This window comes from Postia placenta, assembly GCF_002117355.1.
Source record: "Postia placenta MAD-698-R-SB12 unplaced genomic scaffold POSPLAscaffold_14, whole genome shotgun sequence".
Lineage (NCBI taxonomy): Eukaryota > Fungi > Basidiomycota > Agaricomycetes > Polyporales > Adustoporiaceae > Rhodonia > Rhodonia placenta.
This window is the reverse complement of record NW_020169845.1, coordinates 1,165,443-1,184,257: the sequence shown is the minus strand read 5'-3', so window position 1 is coordinate 1,184,257 and position 18,815 is coordinate 1,165,443. Positions and strand designations below refer to the sequence as shown.

At 55.9% G+C, this 18,815-nt stretch overlaps 5 protein-coding genes across 5 annotated transcripts; 2 read left to right on the top strand and 3 right to left on the bottom strand.

The window, feature by feature from the left end:
- Nucleotides 1–1,277: 1,277 nt before the first annotated feature.
- POSPLADRAFT_1041336 (hypothetical protein) lies at nucleotides 1,278–2,274 on the bottom strand. The gene is made up of 5 exons (XM_024477889.1): nucleotides 2,135–2,274; nucleotides 1,846–2,078; nucleotides 1,708–1,783; nucleotides 1,466–1,643; nucleotides 1,278–1,406 (listed from the first exon to the last, which is right to left on the bottom strand). Exons 2-4 carry the CDS (start codon nucleotides 2,006–2,008, stop codon nucleotides 1,469–1,471), a joined length of 414 nt encoding a protein of 137 aa, XP_024335498.1. The 5' UTR covers nucleotides 2,009–2,078; nucleotides 2,135–2,274; the 3' UTR covers nucleotides 1,278–1,406; nucleotides 1,466–1,468.
- A 503-nt stretch (nucleotides 2,275–2,777) lies between these two features.
- POSPLADRAFT_1036275 (hypothetical protein) lies at nucleotides 2,778–8,827 on the bottom strand (the record flags this gene model as incomplete). Its single annotated transcript, XM_024477141.1, has 8 exons — nucleotides 2,778–3,266; nucleotides 3,427–3,526; nucleotides 3,565–3,582; nucleotides 4,087–5,698; nucleotides 5,759–6,337; nucleotides 7,634–7,885; nucleotides 8,330–8,427; nucleotides 8,625–8,827. The coding sequence occupies 8 exons, from the start codon at nucleotides 8,825–8,827 to the stop codon at nucleotides 2,778–2,780; spliced, it is 3,351 nt and encodes a 1,116-aa protein (XP_024335497.1).
- A 637-nt stretch (nucleotides 8,828–9,464) lies between these two features.
- POSPLADRAFT_1049397 (hypothetical protein) lies at nucleotides 9,465–11,600 on the top strand (the record flags this gene model as incomplete). Its single annotated transcript, XM_024479738.1, has 6 exons — nucleotides 9,465–10,291; nucleotides 10,348–10,487; nucleotides 10,544–10,715; nucleotides 10,763–11,009; nucleotides 11,064–11,108; nucleotides 11,178–11,600. The coding sequence occupies 6 exons, from the start codon at nucleotides 9,465–9,467 to the stop codon at nucleotides 11,598–11,600; spliced, it is 1,854 nt and encodes a 617-aa protein (XP_024335496.1).
- Nucleotides 11,601–12,571: 971 nt separating this feature from the next.
- POSPLADRAFT_1153063 (hypothetical protein) lies at nucleotides 12,572–16,269 on the top strand (the record flags this gene model as incomplete). Its single annotated transcript, XM_024486712.1, has 4 exons — nucleotides 12,572–12,743; nucleotides 12,805–12,855; nucleotides 12,934–15,260; nucleotides 15,316–16,269. The coding sequence occupies 4 exons, from the start codon at nucleotides 12,572–12,574 to the stop codon at nucleotides 16,267–16,269; spliced, it is 3,504 nt and encodes a 1,167-aa protein (XP_024335495.1).
- A 272-nt stretch (nucleotides 16,270–16,541) lies between these two features.
- Nucleotides 16,542–18,577, bottom strand: POSPLADRAFT_1036273 (hypothetical protein; the record flags this gene model as incomplete). Its single annotated transcript, XM_024477140.1, has 7 exons — nucleotides 16,542–16,604; nucleotides 16,655–16,790; nucleotides 16,851–16,989; nucleotides 17,040–17,045; nucleotides 17,101–17,787; nucleotides 17,849–18,001; nucleotides 18,061–18,577. The coding sequence occupies 7 exons, from the start codon at nucleotides 18,575–18,577 to the stop codon at nucleotides 16,542–16,544; spliced, it is 1,701 nt and encodes a 566-aa protein (XP_024335494.1).
- Between the last annotated feature and the right edge of the window lie 238 nt (nucleotides 18,578–18,815).

Genomic DNA, 18,815 nt, shown 5'->3' with positions numbered 1-18,815 from the left:
GATATGAGCACAAGGAGATTTGACGAGATTGAATCATTTGAAATCAGAAAAAGGTGTTGTCCCGAGGGCCCCCTCGGGACAAAAGTGCCCGAGGGGGCCCTCGGGACGTTGTTATATAGCTAGGAGGACGAGGGTGGCTGGCAACACGGCGTGAGGACGATGGATGTGCAGGTGTCAGCGAAAGCAACGGCACTCACCGAGAAAGGTATACACTGGCCCAATCTGGCGTTAGTGGATGACGATCAGGGACGCGGACGATGATAACGTAGAGTTCTGGCCAACATCATCGGTCACTTTGTCATTACGCTCACGTTAGCAGACGTGGTGTAGGCCGACATCGTGAGCGCATCAGGTATCTAGGGTCGTAAACAAATAGGCCGGTCTAGCGCCGGGGGTTAGAGACTGCCTGGAGCGAGGCGCGGGGGAGGTCTGAGTAAATGCACGATGGCTGGGGGCGAGCACAGAGCGGAGTGGGTGGCCTGTGGACCGCAAGTTGAACGCAAAGGTAACCTGTACATATCAAGGGGTGCAATGGGACAAGCGGAAGCAGGCTGTGTGCAACGGCTCGTTTCACGAACGAATACGGGCTATATGCTTCCCTGATGTAGCTACGCCCACGATCTATTGAGGGAAATTGACTTCCTGATTGAATAGAGACTGTCGAATGGAAGCTTATGTCCGTCATTCAAAATGCTCCAAGTGTGCGCGAAGCTTGTCAGGAAAACTCTTCATTCTCTGAGAGGTCGAGGTTGAGATCACCCGGAGGAGGCGGCACGATCACCTTCGCATAAAGGATTTGTTGAGCAGGGAATTAGTTCAAATAGACAAGTAAAATAGGGACTTCACATACCTTATCAAAGCGCTGAATGAGGGCAAAGAGGTTCTCATTCGAGAGGCCGTTCATGACGGTTGGAGAAAGCTGCGCGAGGTCTATTTCCAACTGACGTCCCTAACCTCGGGGTCCTTGAGGTCGAGCTGAATGTCATTCTTGTCTGGGTCAAGCTCGGCGGCCTGCACAATGGCATCAGTGTCGGCCTGGAGAAGGGGATTGCCACTTAGTGCAGTAGCAAGATTCTCTGTTGATTCGAAACGAGTGTCGGGTTGTCGACTGGACTCTAGGAAAGTGGGTGAGTTGCTCTGTGTGGACCATGGGGTGTCAGTGTTAACGTTAAGAATAGGGGACAGCGGACGAGGCACAACCCTCTCAGCCCGCCGCCCGACCTGACGTCACACGTCCTCACACTCCGACGCATCCGTCACGTAAAACGCACCCTCTCTTCAGCAATAAGACTGTATATTCAACGAAAACAATAGACAGCAGAGCAGATAACAAAACAGCAATGACAGCGGCAGTACGGACATTCGTCGTTGAGCATACTATCGTCCGTAAGGCCCCGTGGGCTGTCCTACACACAAGCCATTGCTTAATTTGTAGTCAGCAGAGAACATGACTCTCACTACTCACTACTCAGAAATCAATGATGTTCAGCCACACCATCCGGTCAAATGTCCTCTTTCTGCTCATCAAGTTCAGGAACTTGGAGCCAAGCATCAGTCTTAACAGAAGGGTCAGTCTTTGGATAGGTTCAATGATGATATGTAAGATCAACCGCAGTAGAAATAATGCCATCCTCCCGGTTGTACTAACGATAGCATGCAAGGTATATCAAAATAATGACTGATACGAGATAATGATCATGCACTTACGCAAGGACGCTCGCACTGCTTGTAAGGGCAATAACGACGCTGCTCGCGAGACTCAGCTCGGAACAGTTGTTGGTATCTGATCGTTGAAGAAATATCTTTGGGCATCGGAGAGACGTTGTAAGGTGGAACAATGCTTACGGGGATGACGCCAGTACTCTGGTGCTTTTATGCAGCTCTGGTTTGAATTTACATCGAGGACGGCTGCATATTCGAGTACACCGAACCCCGGTCGCGGAACCACTGCTCGAGACCCACTTTCGCTACTCGCGCCGCATGTTGGTGGTCCTAGGTCGCACAGCATCAATTAGCGAAGACCTGCGCTAGACAGAGCTGAATTGTGTGCCTCGCTTCGATTGCGCCTGTATGAATGTCTACGCATAGCCCTACTAAGCGGTAGATGCGCTATCAGAAGAAAGTGCTGACGCACCTTCAACACGCCGTTCTTGATCATCCAAGATGCGGGATGCTATTTTGTCTGATCGCGTCCATCCACGGCCTTCTGTACGCATCCTCAGAGCCGATTGCAGTCGACGTCTTGGTTCTCGATCTCACTACAGGTAATCATGTCACCAAACGAAACAGCTAAGAAACAGCATGCACGGGAATAACGGGTGCAATGGAAGGCTCACGGTAGCAGGCCTCATTTCCACGCTTTAGTTCTATTCAATTTTCTCTCGCTTGCATCCGCACCTTAGCTTGCGTCCAACTGGCCATAACATGCTTACATACATACAACAGGGTGACAAACGTGGCAATCCGCCGGAGCGTGATCTCTGCACAAAAGGTTCAGGGTCCCGAACACGCCTCGGTCACCTAGGCTGGCGAGAGGGAATGTCATGCTAAAGCGTGGTACACCGGTGCACACCCATCAAACTGTATCTATTACTCATGATCATCGGGCAGTGATGAAAGGACAACGACGATGGCGGCCTCGTTGCAGGACCGTTGTGTTCCATTGGCGCTTCCTGATGGCTGGCAGATACGCATGGGGTCAGAAGACACTATGCAGTAGTGTGACGTACAGATATACAATATTATCACTGACGCTCTAAAGTGTGCCTTGCGCCGCCTCATGCACATCGCGCCGCCACCAGGAGCGCGATGAGTCCCAGCGCGCCGCCGACCACTGCGCCTGTGCTCATCTCGTGTCCGCCGGTCGCTGTACCTATGGTGATGACCGTCGCGCTCGTACTCGCGCTGGCGAATGGGGATGAGACGTACGGGACGGCGACCTTAGTGACAAGCGCAACGGACGTGGCGACGCCGCTCACCATCATGCGCGTCTCGACCGTTGTCACGACCGAAGATGGCGACGGCGGCGTGCGGGTGGATTGTCCTGCACTGGAGCTGGAGCTAGAGCCGGGGGCAGAGCTTGAGGGGAGGCTGGACGTAGGCTTGGCGGGACCGGAAGAGCCCGGCGTTGTCGAGCTGGACAGCGCACAACTGGTGCTCGGGGGCGCGGCTGGTGTGGTGCGGGTGCGGGTGTGAGTGCTGCTGGACTTGAACGATATCACCGCGTTCTCGCAATACGCGAATCTGTCGTTGTTTGCGGCCTGATCCTGCTGCGCAACCTCGAGCGTGTACATGCTGCTATTGTCGAGCAATCAGCGAGGCGCTCATCATGACGCGTTGTGAGATATGCACTCGCTAGAACCTAGGCGGCAGACAAAGGGCTCACGCGTCAGACGCTGAAGTGACCACAGGGCAGGCGCGACGCACCATGAACATAGATACCAGAACAGGTTGTACAGTCGTTCTTCGAGCCGGATGCCCTGGTTGCACACCGCCGCCTAAAGTTTTGTCGGCACTCTGGAGAAGCCTGTGAAAGACGGCCAAGAAGGCGCGAGGCGTACTCACGAATAATTCGTCCCGGGCCTGCAGCATTGACCATTGGACGAGTCACTCCGGCGATACATGTAATACGCCTCGTTGCCTGCGACGCATATGTGCCATCAGTCTGCGCGCGCGCTAGAACACGCTGCGTGTATGGCGGCGTCGAATCCGTTTGCGTTACCGTCGTTTACATCCGACATAGCTGATGCACGACGGGCGAGTGTGAGAGTGAGACAGGAAGCTGAGACGATACAATTGACGGTGTTTGACCCGGCTCGCAGCCAGCAAAGACGTAAGGAACCAAGTACAGTAACAGAACGATTGGTGTAAGTACGCGGTCATGTGATCTACTACCGTAATTATCGACTGCCATTTCCAACCCTTCATCATTCTCAGTTCTCGATTAACTAGCACACAAAGCAAGTCATCAAGAGAGGAACATCAAGTATACAAGCTGCACATTAGGCTCGATGACCGCTGTATTACGTATCTATAGAGAACAAGCATCGAAAGCAATAAACATACAAAACAACCATAATAGCTCACCGCATCCACCCTCCACTCATCCCGCGCCCGCGCCCTCGTGCATGTCCAGGCCATCCTCGTTCACGGTCCCATTCAGGACGGTCTCTGTCTGCCGATGGGCCTCGAGGAACGCCGGGGGGCGCACGGATAGAGAGCGTAGGCGGGTACGTAGGGTAGTTCGGTGTTCGCAAAGCGCGTGGGCCGCTGGGCAATGGGCGCGACGGAGGGGCAGTATTCTGCATTGCGCGATGCGGCGCTGGATAGAGAGGGCGGCGTGGAGGAAGGTGTGACGGCTCAGCGCCGCTCGAGTGAAACGATCGCGGGTGCGTAGGAGGCGACCGAGAACGTGCCAGGTAAGATGGCGCCTTCGGAGGAGGCGGACTGAGGATCTCGCCATCCTCCTGTATCGTGCGATGGGCAGGCTCTTGAGAACGGATGGGGAAGGTTTTAGGATCGGTGCTGATGGTGCCTTCATCGGGGGATGTAGAGCGCTTTGCGGTTTCACTTGGCAGGGGCGGAGGCTCTGGGGGAAGGGGCGTCAGAGAACGTGAGCGATTGTCCACCGCTGCACTGGGAAGGCCTTGTTCGAGCAATTCGACCTTGGCGTGCAGGGACACAGGGGTGGAAAGACGTGTGTCTAAGTCTTCAGGCAGCTCGACAATGCGAGCCCACTCTGGCACTGGGAGCGGAGATGCCTCGCGCGTTGGCAAGGGAGGATCCGGCGCTGTACACAAGCTGGCAGAAGGTCTAGCGCAATCGGGAGATGCTGGGGGCACCTGCTCGTGCGTACAGATATGAGGCGACTCCACTACACGCGTCACGTCGTTCGAGCTCGCGTGCTCCAACGGAGTGGGGGCAACTGACGGGGACGTCTGCGTCTGCTCCTGCCGTTGCTTCTTGCGTCGCATTGCAAAGTCCTTCAAAGACATCTTGACCTTCAGCGGCGACGTGACAGCCGGCAAAGAAGGTGCAGGCGAGGATGTGCCGTCGACGGATGGCGGTGTACCACTAGACACGACAGATTTGACATCCGCCTCTGCCGATGGACGTGCATCAATAGTGCCGCGATGCGGTTCTACAGACGCAACTGTGTCAGGATCATGACTCAGCTGCGCGGGAAGGTCGGTGGCATCGACGGGATTAGTGTCATGTTTGTCAGGAGAGTACTCTAGAGCGGGCGACGAGAACTTGATGGTGACCCTGGAGAGTAGCCTCGGAGACGACGAGGACAGGGAGGCGGCGGGATCTGCGACAGGAGGCGGCGTCCGGGTTACTGCTTGGGAATGCGTGTCTTCGGTGGGTGTCAGGCTCAGCTCAGCAGTAGTATACGAAAGCTGATGCAACGACAGTTCGGCAGGGACGGTCTGCGGTAATACATGCACATTGGCGGAAGCAGCAGGAGAGGACGAGCGACGACTAGCAGAGGAGAACGAAAGAGGCGAGGCGAGAGAAGGCGAAAGCAGCGATAAGTTAGCGAAAGAAGTCGAAGGGGATATCTGTCCATCGGTCGGTGTCAGGTTAAGCAGCGCACGGGCAGGCGAGGTGGAGGAGAGAATAGAAAGTCGGGGGCTCAGTGACTGATGCGAGACAGCGTGAGGTAGGGGCAAAGGCGGTGGGGGCATCTCGCGCGGATCTAGGAGCGGCGACATGCCGTCAGTGCATGGTCCGGACGACATCAGTCGACTGGACTCACCAAATGCGACTTCATCCATGTCCATCCGCGTATCGTCGCGCTCGCCTGCCGCGCCCACCTCGTTATGGGAAACTGTTAACGCGTCCCCAGCGTCGCGCTGGTAGACGTCCCGTAGCGTCTCAATACTCTTCCTGATCCAGCCCTTACGCAGCTTAGGCGGCAAGCGCTCCTCCTTCTCCTGCTCATCTACCTCCATCGCGTTGTCCTTGTCCTCTACCGCAGCGGGCACGGCTCCGCTTTTGCCCTTGCGGTCCCTTGCGTGATGGGCTGGCGGCACGGAGGACGCACGCGGCGCAGCCTTTGTCTTTGACTCGCGCTCAGGCTGCGTGACGGCGCGTCCATGCCCTGCGAAACGCCCGCGCCCGCCCTCCGACGTCTGACGCTCTTGTAGTCGCGGCGCAACAAGGGCGCGTGGAGGCGGAACCATCTCGACGCCCGTCATCCCGCCCGACGACGGCACGCGCTCGCGCGTCCTGAAGCCCCGCTCGCGCCCGACCAGAGGACCCAGGTCGACGCGGCGCCTGATGCACTCACCCAGGTGCTCGTCCTCCTCTCTGGCGCTCGCCCCCTCCCGCACACCTAACCAGCCATCGCGGTCCGATACGGAAGGGGTGGGTGGTGACGGCGACGGCGTTGGCGGCGTGTGCGAGTCGATAAACTCGGCCATGCGGGCGAGGGCACAGTCGCGTGTCTTTGATCCGCATGCGCAGGTAGCGAAGGTCGATGACAGCGTGTGCAGCATCGACATCAGCTGCTGGCGGTACTGGTGCAGCTGATGGGGCCTACGACAGACGTGAGCAGGCGCATACACGGGCATGAAGGATGTGAACACCTACGGGAAGATGTGCGGGCTGTTCATCAGCGCCGGCAGATGATGGATCACGCTCCCGTCGTCCCACTCCCAGCCCAACACGACCTCTTCATGGGCCTTCAGGTCCCGTAGCGCGAATATTCCAAAGGTCAGCGCATCTTCGTCATCGTGCTCGCCGTCGTCCTCGACGCGCTGATCTGACATACTTCGCTTCTTGCGAGGGCACAGCACAGGTCGCAGGATGGCGTTCGGCCTGCAACCGCTGCGCACGAAACGACTCTGGTTTCCGGTCTGCCGTGCATCGAGGGCGAGGTCGAGGGGAGGGCCGATAAGGTGGACAAAGGGCTTTGGCATACTGAGGTGGGCGTAGGCGTTCAGGGGGTCGGACAGATAAGCGGTAGAGGGGGTGATGGTGGACGTGAACGGGGTGATAAAGGACGAGGAGGGAATAGAACGAGCAGCGTGGACGGCGTAAGAAGGGGGGCGGAGGGAAGGGTCGACGCTCAGGGAGAGGGCGGGGTGGAACGCGGACTTTGTGAGGGCAGTGAGATGAATGGGTGAAGATGAGGGGAAGCCGTCGGGCGTCAACAAGACGGGCGTCGTGGTGGGGGACGTCGTTGTCGAGGATTCGCCTTCGAGGGCAGTCACGCCTCGCCACTGCGCCGCGGCACGGCGTAGCCTCTCGCGGGTGTCGTCGCGGGGGATGATGTCTTTCTCTATCGAGACGTAGCTGTGCGTCCACGGCTCGTCGATGTCGACGTGCTCATCCTCGCCCGTCGGCTGCACGTTGATGGACGGCCTCCTTCTCCGTTTGCTCTGGCCGCCCCCGTCTATCGCTGCTGCGCTTGCCCGTCGCGCCCTCCTGTCCACGCCTGGACTGCTGACTCGCCGCTTCTGCCTATCGAGGTCGAGCGCGGCTCTCTGGCGCGCCTTCTGGATGCGGACGGCGCGGTCTCTGTCGATGGGGCGGGGGCTGCACACCCAGCACTGCCATTCCTCTGGGACCTGAGAGTCGACGATCCCGAAGCAGGCCGCATGGCACCAGCGGGCGCAGGAGTCGCAACCGATCGAGAAGCCGTCGTCGTAAGTGAAGCCGCAGATGCAGTTGATAGAGTCCGAGGTGTCTTCGTCGTCGTCTAGGCGATTTCCAGCAGACTCGCCCATCGCTTTGCGTTTGAGGGGGACGGTCGAGAGAGTGTCGAACGAGGCATTGAGGCCCAGGAGGCCCAGCGCTGCAGCTTCGGTCGCATCGTGTCGCATCACATAGGCAGCCCTGTGACACAGCCCCAGAAATAATACAGCAGATGTTGGGGAGCCTGCGCCAACGGAGAAGACGAGATGGTGGGCAGAGGAAAGAGATTAGACATCGTTACCCATTTGCATCTCGCTCTTTCCCCCCCTGCGCCGGCACAAACAACCGTCAACACCGAGTCTGCTTATGTCTTCGCCGCCTTTTCTGCTCAGCGCTCTCAGTATTACTGTGCCCCGTTGTGCGATCCTATGGCTCCAGCTAACCTCATCATAACTGCTCTCTGACCGATGCACGACGAAGCACGGGGCCTGATACCGTCGGCTTGCGCAGGCATTGTCTCCTATCGCACTGGTTCCTCTTTTAAGTGGCGACGCTTCTGGTTATGAGATTCCTCAGTCCTCCTATACTGCAAATTAGACTCGATGTCTACCATGGCGGGGTTGACTGATGGCTCCTGCAGCTCAATTTGACTCAACAGGGGTGAGCGACGTCAAGCGCCCATACTCACTGGCAACCGCACCTGGTGCGCCGTCCCGCAGCGACAACCATCCCGCGCACTCAACGGCGAGCAGACACCAGACACGGGCACCAGGCGGTGTTGCGCACCTGAGGGCGGGACGGCCGCTTGCAGACAATAGGTACTTATCCTCCAATCCGTCTCATACCTTGCCGCCTCATTAGGCGGATCCAGTCCTCCCGACCATCGCGCACTTCATCTTGGACGAATCCATCTCGAGCAACATCAACGACCTCGGCGGCTGGCTGACCAACTTCAGCTCCAGAAGCGCTGAAACGCAGCGTACTTCAATGAGCCATCTCTTGTGAAGGCTAGTAAGTCGGTGTCCGGATGAGCACTCGGTCGAGACGCGTCGACTTTCTCGTCGTTCCCCTTCAATTCTCCTTTGTATGTCTGTTTAATGATCCAAGAGCCAAGGTGGAAGGAACCAGCGAGTTGTGCTGGATTTACTGTATTATTAACGTTACCGTGGCAATTGGATATGTCCATCTCATGACCAGATTGGGAAAGTACGCTCAACGAATATATATTCAAGTACCTCAACCTAGGGCTATTCTCCAGCGTCGACCACATCGCAGAGCACTCGATTGCTATGAACCTAAAACCCCCATGGTTTGACATCATCCATTTTGATGGGTCTTCTTCTGAGATCGCCCACAACGGTCTTTCTTGATATTTAGGTGCTTCAATCACGCAGCCTCCGAACGTCCAACATAAGTCATGGACCTCGTCAGCAACATGACCCCCGCTCATGCCCGCAGACATGGATATACTGTACGTCTCAATCATGCGAACAAATCTGTATTACACCCCGGCCGCCTTTCGTGCAGATGCCGTTTGCCCGCTCGGTACATCTCACGGCGGCGACGCGGTGGACTGACGTGCGCAGTGAAACTGACAAAGGCCTCAGCTGCTGCTAAGCGAGGATTGCACTGCTTGCAAGGTCTCCCACGAGTCTACTGCGCCGATCAGAAGCAATCACGTAAAGCTCACAGTACGAGAGCAATATAAGTGCGAGTTGATCGTACAAAGTGGGAGAGCGCTGTAAAGAACGCCATAACGCCTGCTCTCTGACTGGAATAGCCTGCTTACAGATTGAACGTGCTTACTTTCTACCTCCGCATATATGGTGTCACCCTACACCTTACCGCTGTTCCTCGTGCTCTCTTCATATACCCAGCTCGTTACAGGCCAGGCTGCCGCCGCCGCGGCCTACGCTCCCGTCGTGACAACATGCCCTACCACACCGCTCGTCCGCAACGCAGGAACAGGCAGCTCCCAGGCTCTAAGTCCTTCCGAATCTGTATACATTTCCTCCCGTCAGTCATTGATCCTACCTGGCGCCTGGGAAGCCTACCTCTCCAACGTCCAGGCCAGTCTTCCGGGACAGAACGCTACGTCCCTTCCCCAATACGTCTCTGATATTCTCAGCGGCGCATCGAATACCTCAGGCTATCCGACGCTCGGCATCGCAACCAGTGGCGGAGGTTACCGCGCTGCCATCGTCGGTGCGGGAATCCTCAACGCCCTCGATGGGCGAAACGCATCCTCAGCTGCTGTCGGTACTGGCGGCGTACTTCAGGCGGCTTCGTATCTTGCCGGACTGTCCGGCGGCTCATGGCTCGTTACCTCGCTCGCCCAAGCAGACTTCCCAACAATCCCCGACCTTGTCTTTGGCTCGCCTCAAGTGAGGGGGGTAGGCGACTTTGGTGGTTGGCTGGCGAACATCAGTCTCGAGATACCAACCAATGACACGCTCATCGATCTTGCGTACACCTCTGACCTCTTGACGGAAGTGTCTGGCAAGCTTCTTGCAGGTTTCCCTGTCAGTTTCACGGACATCTGGGCGCGCGTTCTCTCGAGACATTTTGTGAATGGCACCAGTGCCGCAGCATTCTTTGACTCATCGCTCGAGCATGGTGCTGGGATAACGTTCTCTTCCATCGCGAATGTGTGAGATATGAAATGATTCCCAAGTCAATCGCAACGTCACTGACGTCGTCCTGTAGTTCCACATTTAGGTCCTTCCTGCAGCCGTTCCCTATTATCACGGCTGATACATTATCTCCGTACGAGAACACGTCCACGTACTTTGACGGTATCGACATATTCGTCCCTCTCACGAACCCTATCTATGAGTTCAACGTCTGTAAGCGGATTCGTGCCTCACGTACATCGAGGTGTTCACGACGGGCCGCGTTTCAGATGAAATGGGATCGTTTGACCCAACGCTCGCGGCATTCACTCCAATGCAATACCTTGGTTCGACAAACGAGTTGTTCTGTGTGACGGGTTTCGATCAAGCCTCATTCATGATGGCGACCTCTGCAAGCATCTTCAACACATTCAATCTCACGGTTCGCTCTCACGTTGTTTGGTAATCGTATCTCGCAGCTCACGCGCATTCACCCAGTCATTGTTTAGCAATTCGTCCCTCATTGAGGATTTCATATCACTTGTCGAGGCACACGACCAAAACGGCACGCTCTTAGAATTTATCGACACAGCACGTGTCCCGAACCCATTCCAAGGCGTTGCGAAGGAGACGTTTATCGATACCAATGCGACAGTGCTCACGCTGGTCGACGGCGGAGAAGATGGCCTTAGCGTCCCGCTCACACCGCTGCTTGCCAAGGCACGGGGACTTGACGTGCTCATCGCGATTGACGTGGTAACGGCTCGTGCCCCTCTCTATAGACAACCCTTTCTGACGGAGTTGCGTCAGGATGCGGACACCTCAGATGGCTGGGCTGCGGGCTCTACTCTTGTGGTGCGTCTCATGGTTCCTTGCACCGCGTTCGCCTGACGCGTGGACTGTACCTGGCTCACCGAACTGCAGGCCACTCAACAGCGCAGCTCGTATTACCCTTCGGCGTATCCCTTCCCGCATGTACCCGCCTCCACGGACATATTCCTCGCGGAGGGCCTTGCGCTACACCCGACGTTCTTCGGCTGCAACGACTCGTCTACGCCATTCCTGATCTACTTCGCCAACGGCGGCCCGCCGCTCGGCCAGGCGCCGCTGACAAACACGTCCGCAGACCAGGTCGTGTACGCCGCCGACGAGATCGACGGGATGCTCTCACAGGCGTTTGACATCGCGACGCAAGGCATCCCGCTGGAGGTCAATGGGGCACCGGTGAAGGACCTGGAGTGGCCGGCGTGTCTCGCGTGCGCGCTCGTCGATCGTGCCAGGAGCAGAGCGGAGATCGAGAGGGCTGGAGTATGTGTGACCTGTATGGAGAGGTACTGCTGGAGTTAGCATCCTCCCCTCCATGTATTGCTGCTCGGTCAGCCCAAGTGAATGCGGACGCCAGCAATCATTCTGACTATATATATATATAACTGAATGTAGGGCCAGGGGTAGTCAAGAGGGTGTCTTGCTGTTGGAAGTGAACCAGGTGCGCAACGCTAACGGCATCGAACGTCCAATGCTCCCTCGACGTATCGACTAGCTTATCCTACCTCAGTGGCTATGAGCTGACGTCCTTCGAGTGCGTTGTCTCATTCTCGCAATTCATGAACTTACAGCAACAAACTGTGCTCGTCTCCAGCCTCGATTAACCTCACGGACACCAGGGGAGATTGATTTACATTCCTATCGATTACCCCAATGATGTGGCTAACATTACCACGACAGCTGTGCGCTGCATTTGTGAACCAGTCACCTATATTCGAGAACGCCTATCTATTGGCACCCCGTGGCTGCGCTAGGTCGCTTACCTGGCCTCTCATCGCGATAAAGACCCAGGTTCCTGTTGTGCGTGTGCTGCCACGGAACGCATGCGGCCGTGCTTCGATTGGCTCAGAACGGATGCATGCGACTATCGCATCAATATAGGTTTGACACTTACCCTTCTCGTATGTGGGTGCACATAGGCGCTCTACTCTCTTGTACGCTCAACTGACTGTTTTGAGAAGCCCTTGAAGGTAAAATCCCTTATCTTTCAAAGCACGCTGCACCAAATACCACCCTCCCACCACGTTATATGCCACAAAAGCTATTAATCTCATCCGTGCATCCCCTACAGATGTTCGTACGCTGAAGGCTGAAAGTGGCATATTCGGTACCATATCGAAGTCTTTGAAAATGGCAAATGTGCTCTCAATTGTAGTTGCCTGCCATTATAATTCTCAGCATTCTGCCGAGTAGCATCTGGTTGAAACCTGTAGGGATACGCTTCCTTTTTTCTCCTCCTCTCACTGTACTCTCAAGTTCTCTACTATCCCAGCATGTCACATACATTGTACTGGCCTGGAATAGTGTACTTCTACCCCATCGGAAACACTTCCGCTGTTGATCTCTTGCGAGATACACCACCCGCGGAAGATACGCATCTCCTGTTGCTGGGATGTGGTGACCCCCGAAACGTTCTGTACACAATTTTCACGGACAGGAATCCTGGTGAGATACTTTTGAACTCTCCAGACGTTGTGTCCACTGATGTCAATGTCGATGTATTCAGGTGCCCGTGTCTTAGACTTCACCTGTTGTGACATCGAACCGGCTGTGATCGGTGAGTCCCGAGGTTGAAAATTGGCTGTATCAATCCTCAACTCTCTGTATGGGTATGTTGGTGCCAACGCAAACACAGCTCGGAATATCTTACTTCTGACCTTGGTAGCGGACAGAGGTCCGTGCACGGGCGCCATTTGGAACATTTTCTTCCATATATACCTCGACCACGACTCGCATCGACTGCTCGTCGAACAACTTAAAAACCTCATCGCACGCTCATCCTCTATTGAGAGATGGCGTGCATCTGTTTATGGGTCATTCATCAAAATATCAAGCCGCTACACACTGATGGAGGTTAGACGCCATTGGGAATTGTATCGCGACATGCATCACCTTCCTTCCTCGCGCATTGTCGGTATTCGCAAAGCTTTCGCTGAAAAGATGACCCGCCCGACACGCGTCAAAGTCAGCTTGTCTTCTGCGCGCTCCGCCGCACCGCTCTTGCTGGAGGCGGCTCAAACCATGTCTGCTCAGTTCAACCACTTCTGGACGACAGGAGTTACGCACACAAACTCAGCGGACATAGCAGCTGCTACTCTTATCAACCCTACCTTTGTGTACTCGCTAGCAGGTGAAGGCTGCGCCGTCCACTACGGAACCGACCCCTTGATCCCGTTCCATTTTGCCCCTATCTTCGGCAACGCGCATGTCTCCACAGAATGTTCAATCGATGGTCTTGTCCGGGCCGCAAAAGACGAGTTCACTGCGTGGTGCTCTGCTTATCAAGCTGCAATATCCTCCACAGCTCCTCCCGTCATTCGTTACTTCCTCGGCGAGGCAATAGCTGTGTGCCGCGCTCTCAACGGATTCTTAGCAAGTGGAATAATACTTACAGACATCCCCGTCGCACAGTGGAATACGGAGCTCATCCACCTGGAAGAGACCGAATATACTGGCGGTTGTGCACCGTCGACCTTTCACGTCATAGACACGTCTAACCTCGTCGACCATCTCGGGCTGCTCAATGTTTTCGTCTCCACCATACCCTTGCTCGTTGCCGCTCACGGAGTCCTGTACACAGAAACGCTGATCGCCGAACGGCTGATCTCTGACAAGCCCGACCCCGCGAAGGCATTCACGGAGAGTCTGTACGCAGATGGTACTCTTCTCGGCCTCCTGCTAAATCTCCACCCTGTCGGTTACGTCTCGGGGTTTACATCTCGATGCAACACTTCTGAGATCCTTTTGCGCCGTGCCGCAGGTGGGGGACGGTCGCAGTTCTACCAGCCCGTCACCTGGAAATACCCATATTATGCTTCGTCCAATACCGTGGACAGTGGAAATACGGTTCCAGTCTTCGATCCATCGCAGTTACCCATATTCTTTTACAATATGTACCAGCGGATGTACGAACGCGAAGATGGCGCCACCTTCTGGAAGCTCAACAAGAAGCCTCCTCATGACGCTACTGCCGACTCAAACCTTCTTCACTACACCCGTGAATCCTTTGTACTGCTTCTCAAGTTGATCCAGCAGCGCATCGCGACGCCAGATGCGATTTGGATGGAGGTGATGGACAAGTTCGTCACATTATTGGAGACGAACAAGTCTATGATGGTAGACAAGAACAATCTTCAGGAGCTCTGCTGTCAGTTGCATCGCCACGGACTATACACGCCATCTTTCATGAAGAATACTCCTCCGATAGCGGGCCCTTTCTCGCAATGGAGCGGCATCCCTCTGCTTGTGCGTATCATACTTGTCGTCCCGCGAGATTGCATTGCCGCCATCGAACCATCTCTGGCAGACATTGGCACTCCGATACTTCAATGCGACATCTGGGGAAAGTATTACCATAACCTTTTTTCTTCGGTCCACGCCGCATTCGGCAAGCTCGTTATTCGAAGGTCACCGATAGACCCCCAAATCACCATTGTGAGAGATTCTCCAATCCCAGACACATCAAATCCCCTCGTCCTGTCTTTCATCGCTCCGTCATCTCTTCTACGAGTGGAGCCGATGCGAGATGTCCGAGTTTGCGTCTCTCTCAGGAGCACAGCTATAAATGCCAAGCTAATTTCGAAGCTCGGACTAATGCTCACGGTCTTTTCTGCGCCCTTGCTTGACACATCTGCTGTTCACATTCTTCCGTGGAACGGGCAAACCACTCAGTCATCTTTTGGTCCCTGGACGACGCGTGCTTCAATTGAAGACTCTCACCATGTCGCCGTCACCCTCGATAAAAGTAATCACTCTATTCTGAACCTGTCAAGGAAGGTAGAGGTCGAAGGCGAAAAGGCGCGTTGTCGTTTCAAGAATGGGGATATGCCGACCATCTCCCACACTTCGCCCAACGCAATGAGACTGTCTTTGGGCGACTTCGTACGAGAAGTCGTGTTTCCCATCCCAATCGTGAGCACGAACAATCGGCTCCGGCTCGCCAGGAAGTCATCCTACATTGAGGTCAGGTTGACTGCTACCTTCCCGCACGCTCGCGGACATTGACACCATTTCTCAGGTCGTAGTGCTCCCATCTAAACCTCTCAACGCCCATAATGTGCAGTTTGGACCGTTTCCCATTGTGCTTGACGCAGAAGGGCGTCTTCACCTTTGGAACATTCATCGAGTGTCCTTGCCGTCCCTCCCTGCTCTGACTCACAATGTCCCTCGTCGTCACGAGCGGTGGATATATCAGCACGCAAGCACTATGTTTAATGCGGTTGGCAAACCCTTCGCATTCAAGTTGGCGCAAGGTCGTAGCACTATGGACAATTTGAAAGAGACCATTTTAGGAATCTTGTCTCGTGCATCCGGTGACAGCAACAATGCTCCCGGGAGGATATTCCTCCTGCGAGACAAAACCACCAAGGAGTACGATCTTGTTCTCTTCATACCCACTCTCCGATTCGACCTCTCATCGCACACTATCCTATGCGACGGCTTCGTCCTACCGGTCACCGACACACTCCTTTCTGAAGTCGCCCCTCTGCTCTCCAAGTTAGCCACCGTGGAAGCCATCTGCGTCGCTCACGTAAACACGGAGGAGCTGCGCGCGTGGAAGTATTTGCTACCAGCACTCGCCGAAAGATGTCGCCGCGCGTGGGACCACGGAGAACAATGCGAATACAGAGCGCATAACAAGATTCCGCTTTCGCTCGAGAGGTATTCCGACCCACTTTGCAGCTGCGGGCGAGGCAAGGAGACGGAGGGCGTTCGAGGGATAGAGAACTGGGCACCATTTCTCCCGCATTCGACTAGGATCGCATTATCCCCTTTGTTCTCCGTTCCATATGACGGCGATGCGCTCAAGGACCCTCATGAGTCATGCTGTGGTTGTGGAGGAGAGGGGAAACCAAAGTTGCTACTCTGCAGCGGTTGCAAGATGGCGAACTATTGCTCGCGCGAGTGTCAGAAGGAGAATTGGAAATCACATAGGTCAGCATGCAAGCTTGCTAACACTTCACCCAATTAGAGAATCGTAGCGAACTTCTTCAGCATATCTCGCGCAAGTTTATCGTGGCCATAAACTTCCTCGTCATCTTGAAAACGTGCAGATGTATGTACACTGATATAGTAGCTCGTCACGTCTACTATGAACGGCCAATTGTGTGATGTCTTGCGTTTACGAATACGGGTCGGTCAAATCAAAGTTGGGGAATGCTCCATCATGCCGATCTGCGTTGCCTTGATAAGTAAAGCCTGGAATTTACTGCTCAGATCTCATTCACATGCGAAGACAGTACATTAACACACCAGTTGTCGTGAATAGAACCGAACAGTCGCCAGATCGCCCATACAATACCAGAACTGCGGACAATCGTCACATCAGGGTCACATAGGACGAAAGTAGTACTCACGCCCGGATACCCTGTGGGACGGAAGCAGCCGCGGATCTCATCTTCGTCATCAAGACCCCATGCGGGCCCTGCTGTATCAATTACCTCGCTGCCAAAGATCTCCTTGAGGTTCTCGCGCACATCGCGCCAACCAGTCCTGTAGCGAAACAGTGAAAGCCTTGCACAGAGTCGCCCGTTATAAAAGGTGCAAACTTACGCGAATAGAACCAGGTCAGCCTTCAACGCCGAGTCGTCAGTGAACGTCACTCCGTCAGCCGTGAATCGCTTCAGCTCGACGCCTTGCTTGACCTTCACTCTTCCGGATTCGATATAATCAGCGAGGCCTACATCCCACCCTGCAAGGAATTGTGTATACATCCCTCTTGATAGCAATGAGGACACTCACAATAGCCTGTGATCAAGTCTCGTGAGCTCACTCTTACACAGGTCAGTCCATCCACACGTACCTCCAAGTCGTTCATATGCCAAGAACAACGGCCCAGACCCGTCCCGTCCCATATTCAGCTTCAGCCCGCTATTCTTCAGCTTCGCATGCAACGCGCGCTCCCGTTCCCACTTTGCGGCGCTCGCCTTGCACGCCTCAAGCCTCGCCAGTTTCAACGGCACGGAGAAGTTCTTCATGTCCGCCGCCTCCGTCGGCAAGCCCACAGGATACCCCGCGCGCTCCTCGTCCGTCGGCGTCTTGATGTCCACAACGCACGTCGACGAGCGCTGCACCATCGTCACCGACGCCGCGCCCCGGAACGCGAGGTCCTGACAGATGTCCGCCGACGACTGGCACGCGCCCACGACCACCGTGTGCTTCCCCACGTATGGCTGCCCGCCCGCGTACGCACCGGAGTGGATCACCGTCCCGCGGAACAGATCCTGGTCAGCGACTTCAGGGATGTGTGGCGGTCCCGTGCTGCCGATGGCGCAGACGATGTGTGTGGGCTGCAGCGTGACATGCGTGCCATTTCGATTCACGGTGACCGCCCACCGCTGGCTGGCGGAGTCGTACTGCGCGCCGGGCATGATTTGCGAGCTCGTCCACACGATCAGGTCCTGCGTGATGGTATACTGCTCGAGCCAGTCCGCCATCTTGTCGCGCGGCGCGAACTCGGGCCATGTGTTCGGGAATGGCTGATACGCCACTATGCCACAATCAGTCAGTGCGGCGCCTGCAGTGCTGCACAAGAGAATGCGTGTACTCACGGTGCGAGAAGTTCCTGATCGAGTGCAGAGACAGCGTCGGATACCGCGCCCGCCACTGGTCGCCAACGTGTGCGGTCTTTTCTATGACGAGTGTCGGCACGCTTAGCTGCTCCAGACGCGCAGCAGCATTCAACCCTGACTGTCCGGAGCCCACTGTCCGCGCGTCAGCGCACATTGACCTTGGCGGTCTAAGAGCACACAGAATGACTCACACACGAGCACGTACGGCGCCCGCTCTACGCGCGCGCGCCGCTCCGCAAACACCTCCGTCCACGCGAGCGTGTGCCCACCATACACCCCCAACTCCGCGCCGCGCTCCTCATATCCCTTTAGCCCTGCCACCAGTACGCATACCGCGACGGCCCGCCACGCCTCCCCGTTGGCGTCCCGTAATAGCCGCACATAGCCCTGTCCTCGCCGGCGCGGCATGTCGAACACAAACCCCGCACCAACGCCGCCTGCGAACGGCCCGTCAGCGATGAATTCCGGCGCGAGCGCAGGCGTGGGGTCGAGCGCAAAGTCGGACAGGTGCGCGGGGGCGAGTGTGGGCCTAAGGTGTGCCGTGATCTTGTCGTGACCCGCGAGGGTGCGGAGGTCCCATGTGAACACGAGCAGGTCGCGCAGAAAGCCGTCTTGCGCAAACGTCTCCACTACCGCAGCGACGTCGCCTTTGTACGCGGCAAGCCCGAACGTGTGCAACCAGTTCTCGGCGACGGTCTTCGGATCCATAGTGTCTGCAGACGCACCTCAAGTAACGGTGGCTTATATACCACAAGCCCTGCGCGTTCGTTTCCCCGCGGGCAGAGGAGGGATGCGTGTATACTTTAGAAGACATGGCGTACGCGTCGTTGCCTCAGCAAACTTCCTTACAAGCTTCCCCGGTGTCTGCTTCTATGCGAGCCCCACACGGCACAGGTCATGCATATCGCTGAAGGAGCCAAGATATAGCGACCTACACAGCGACATC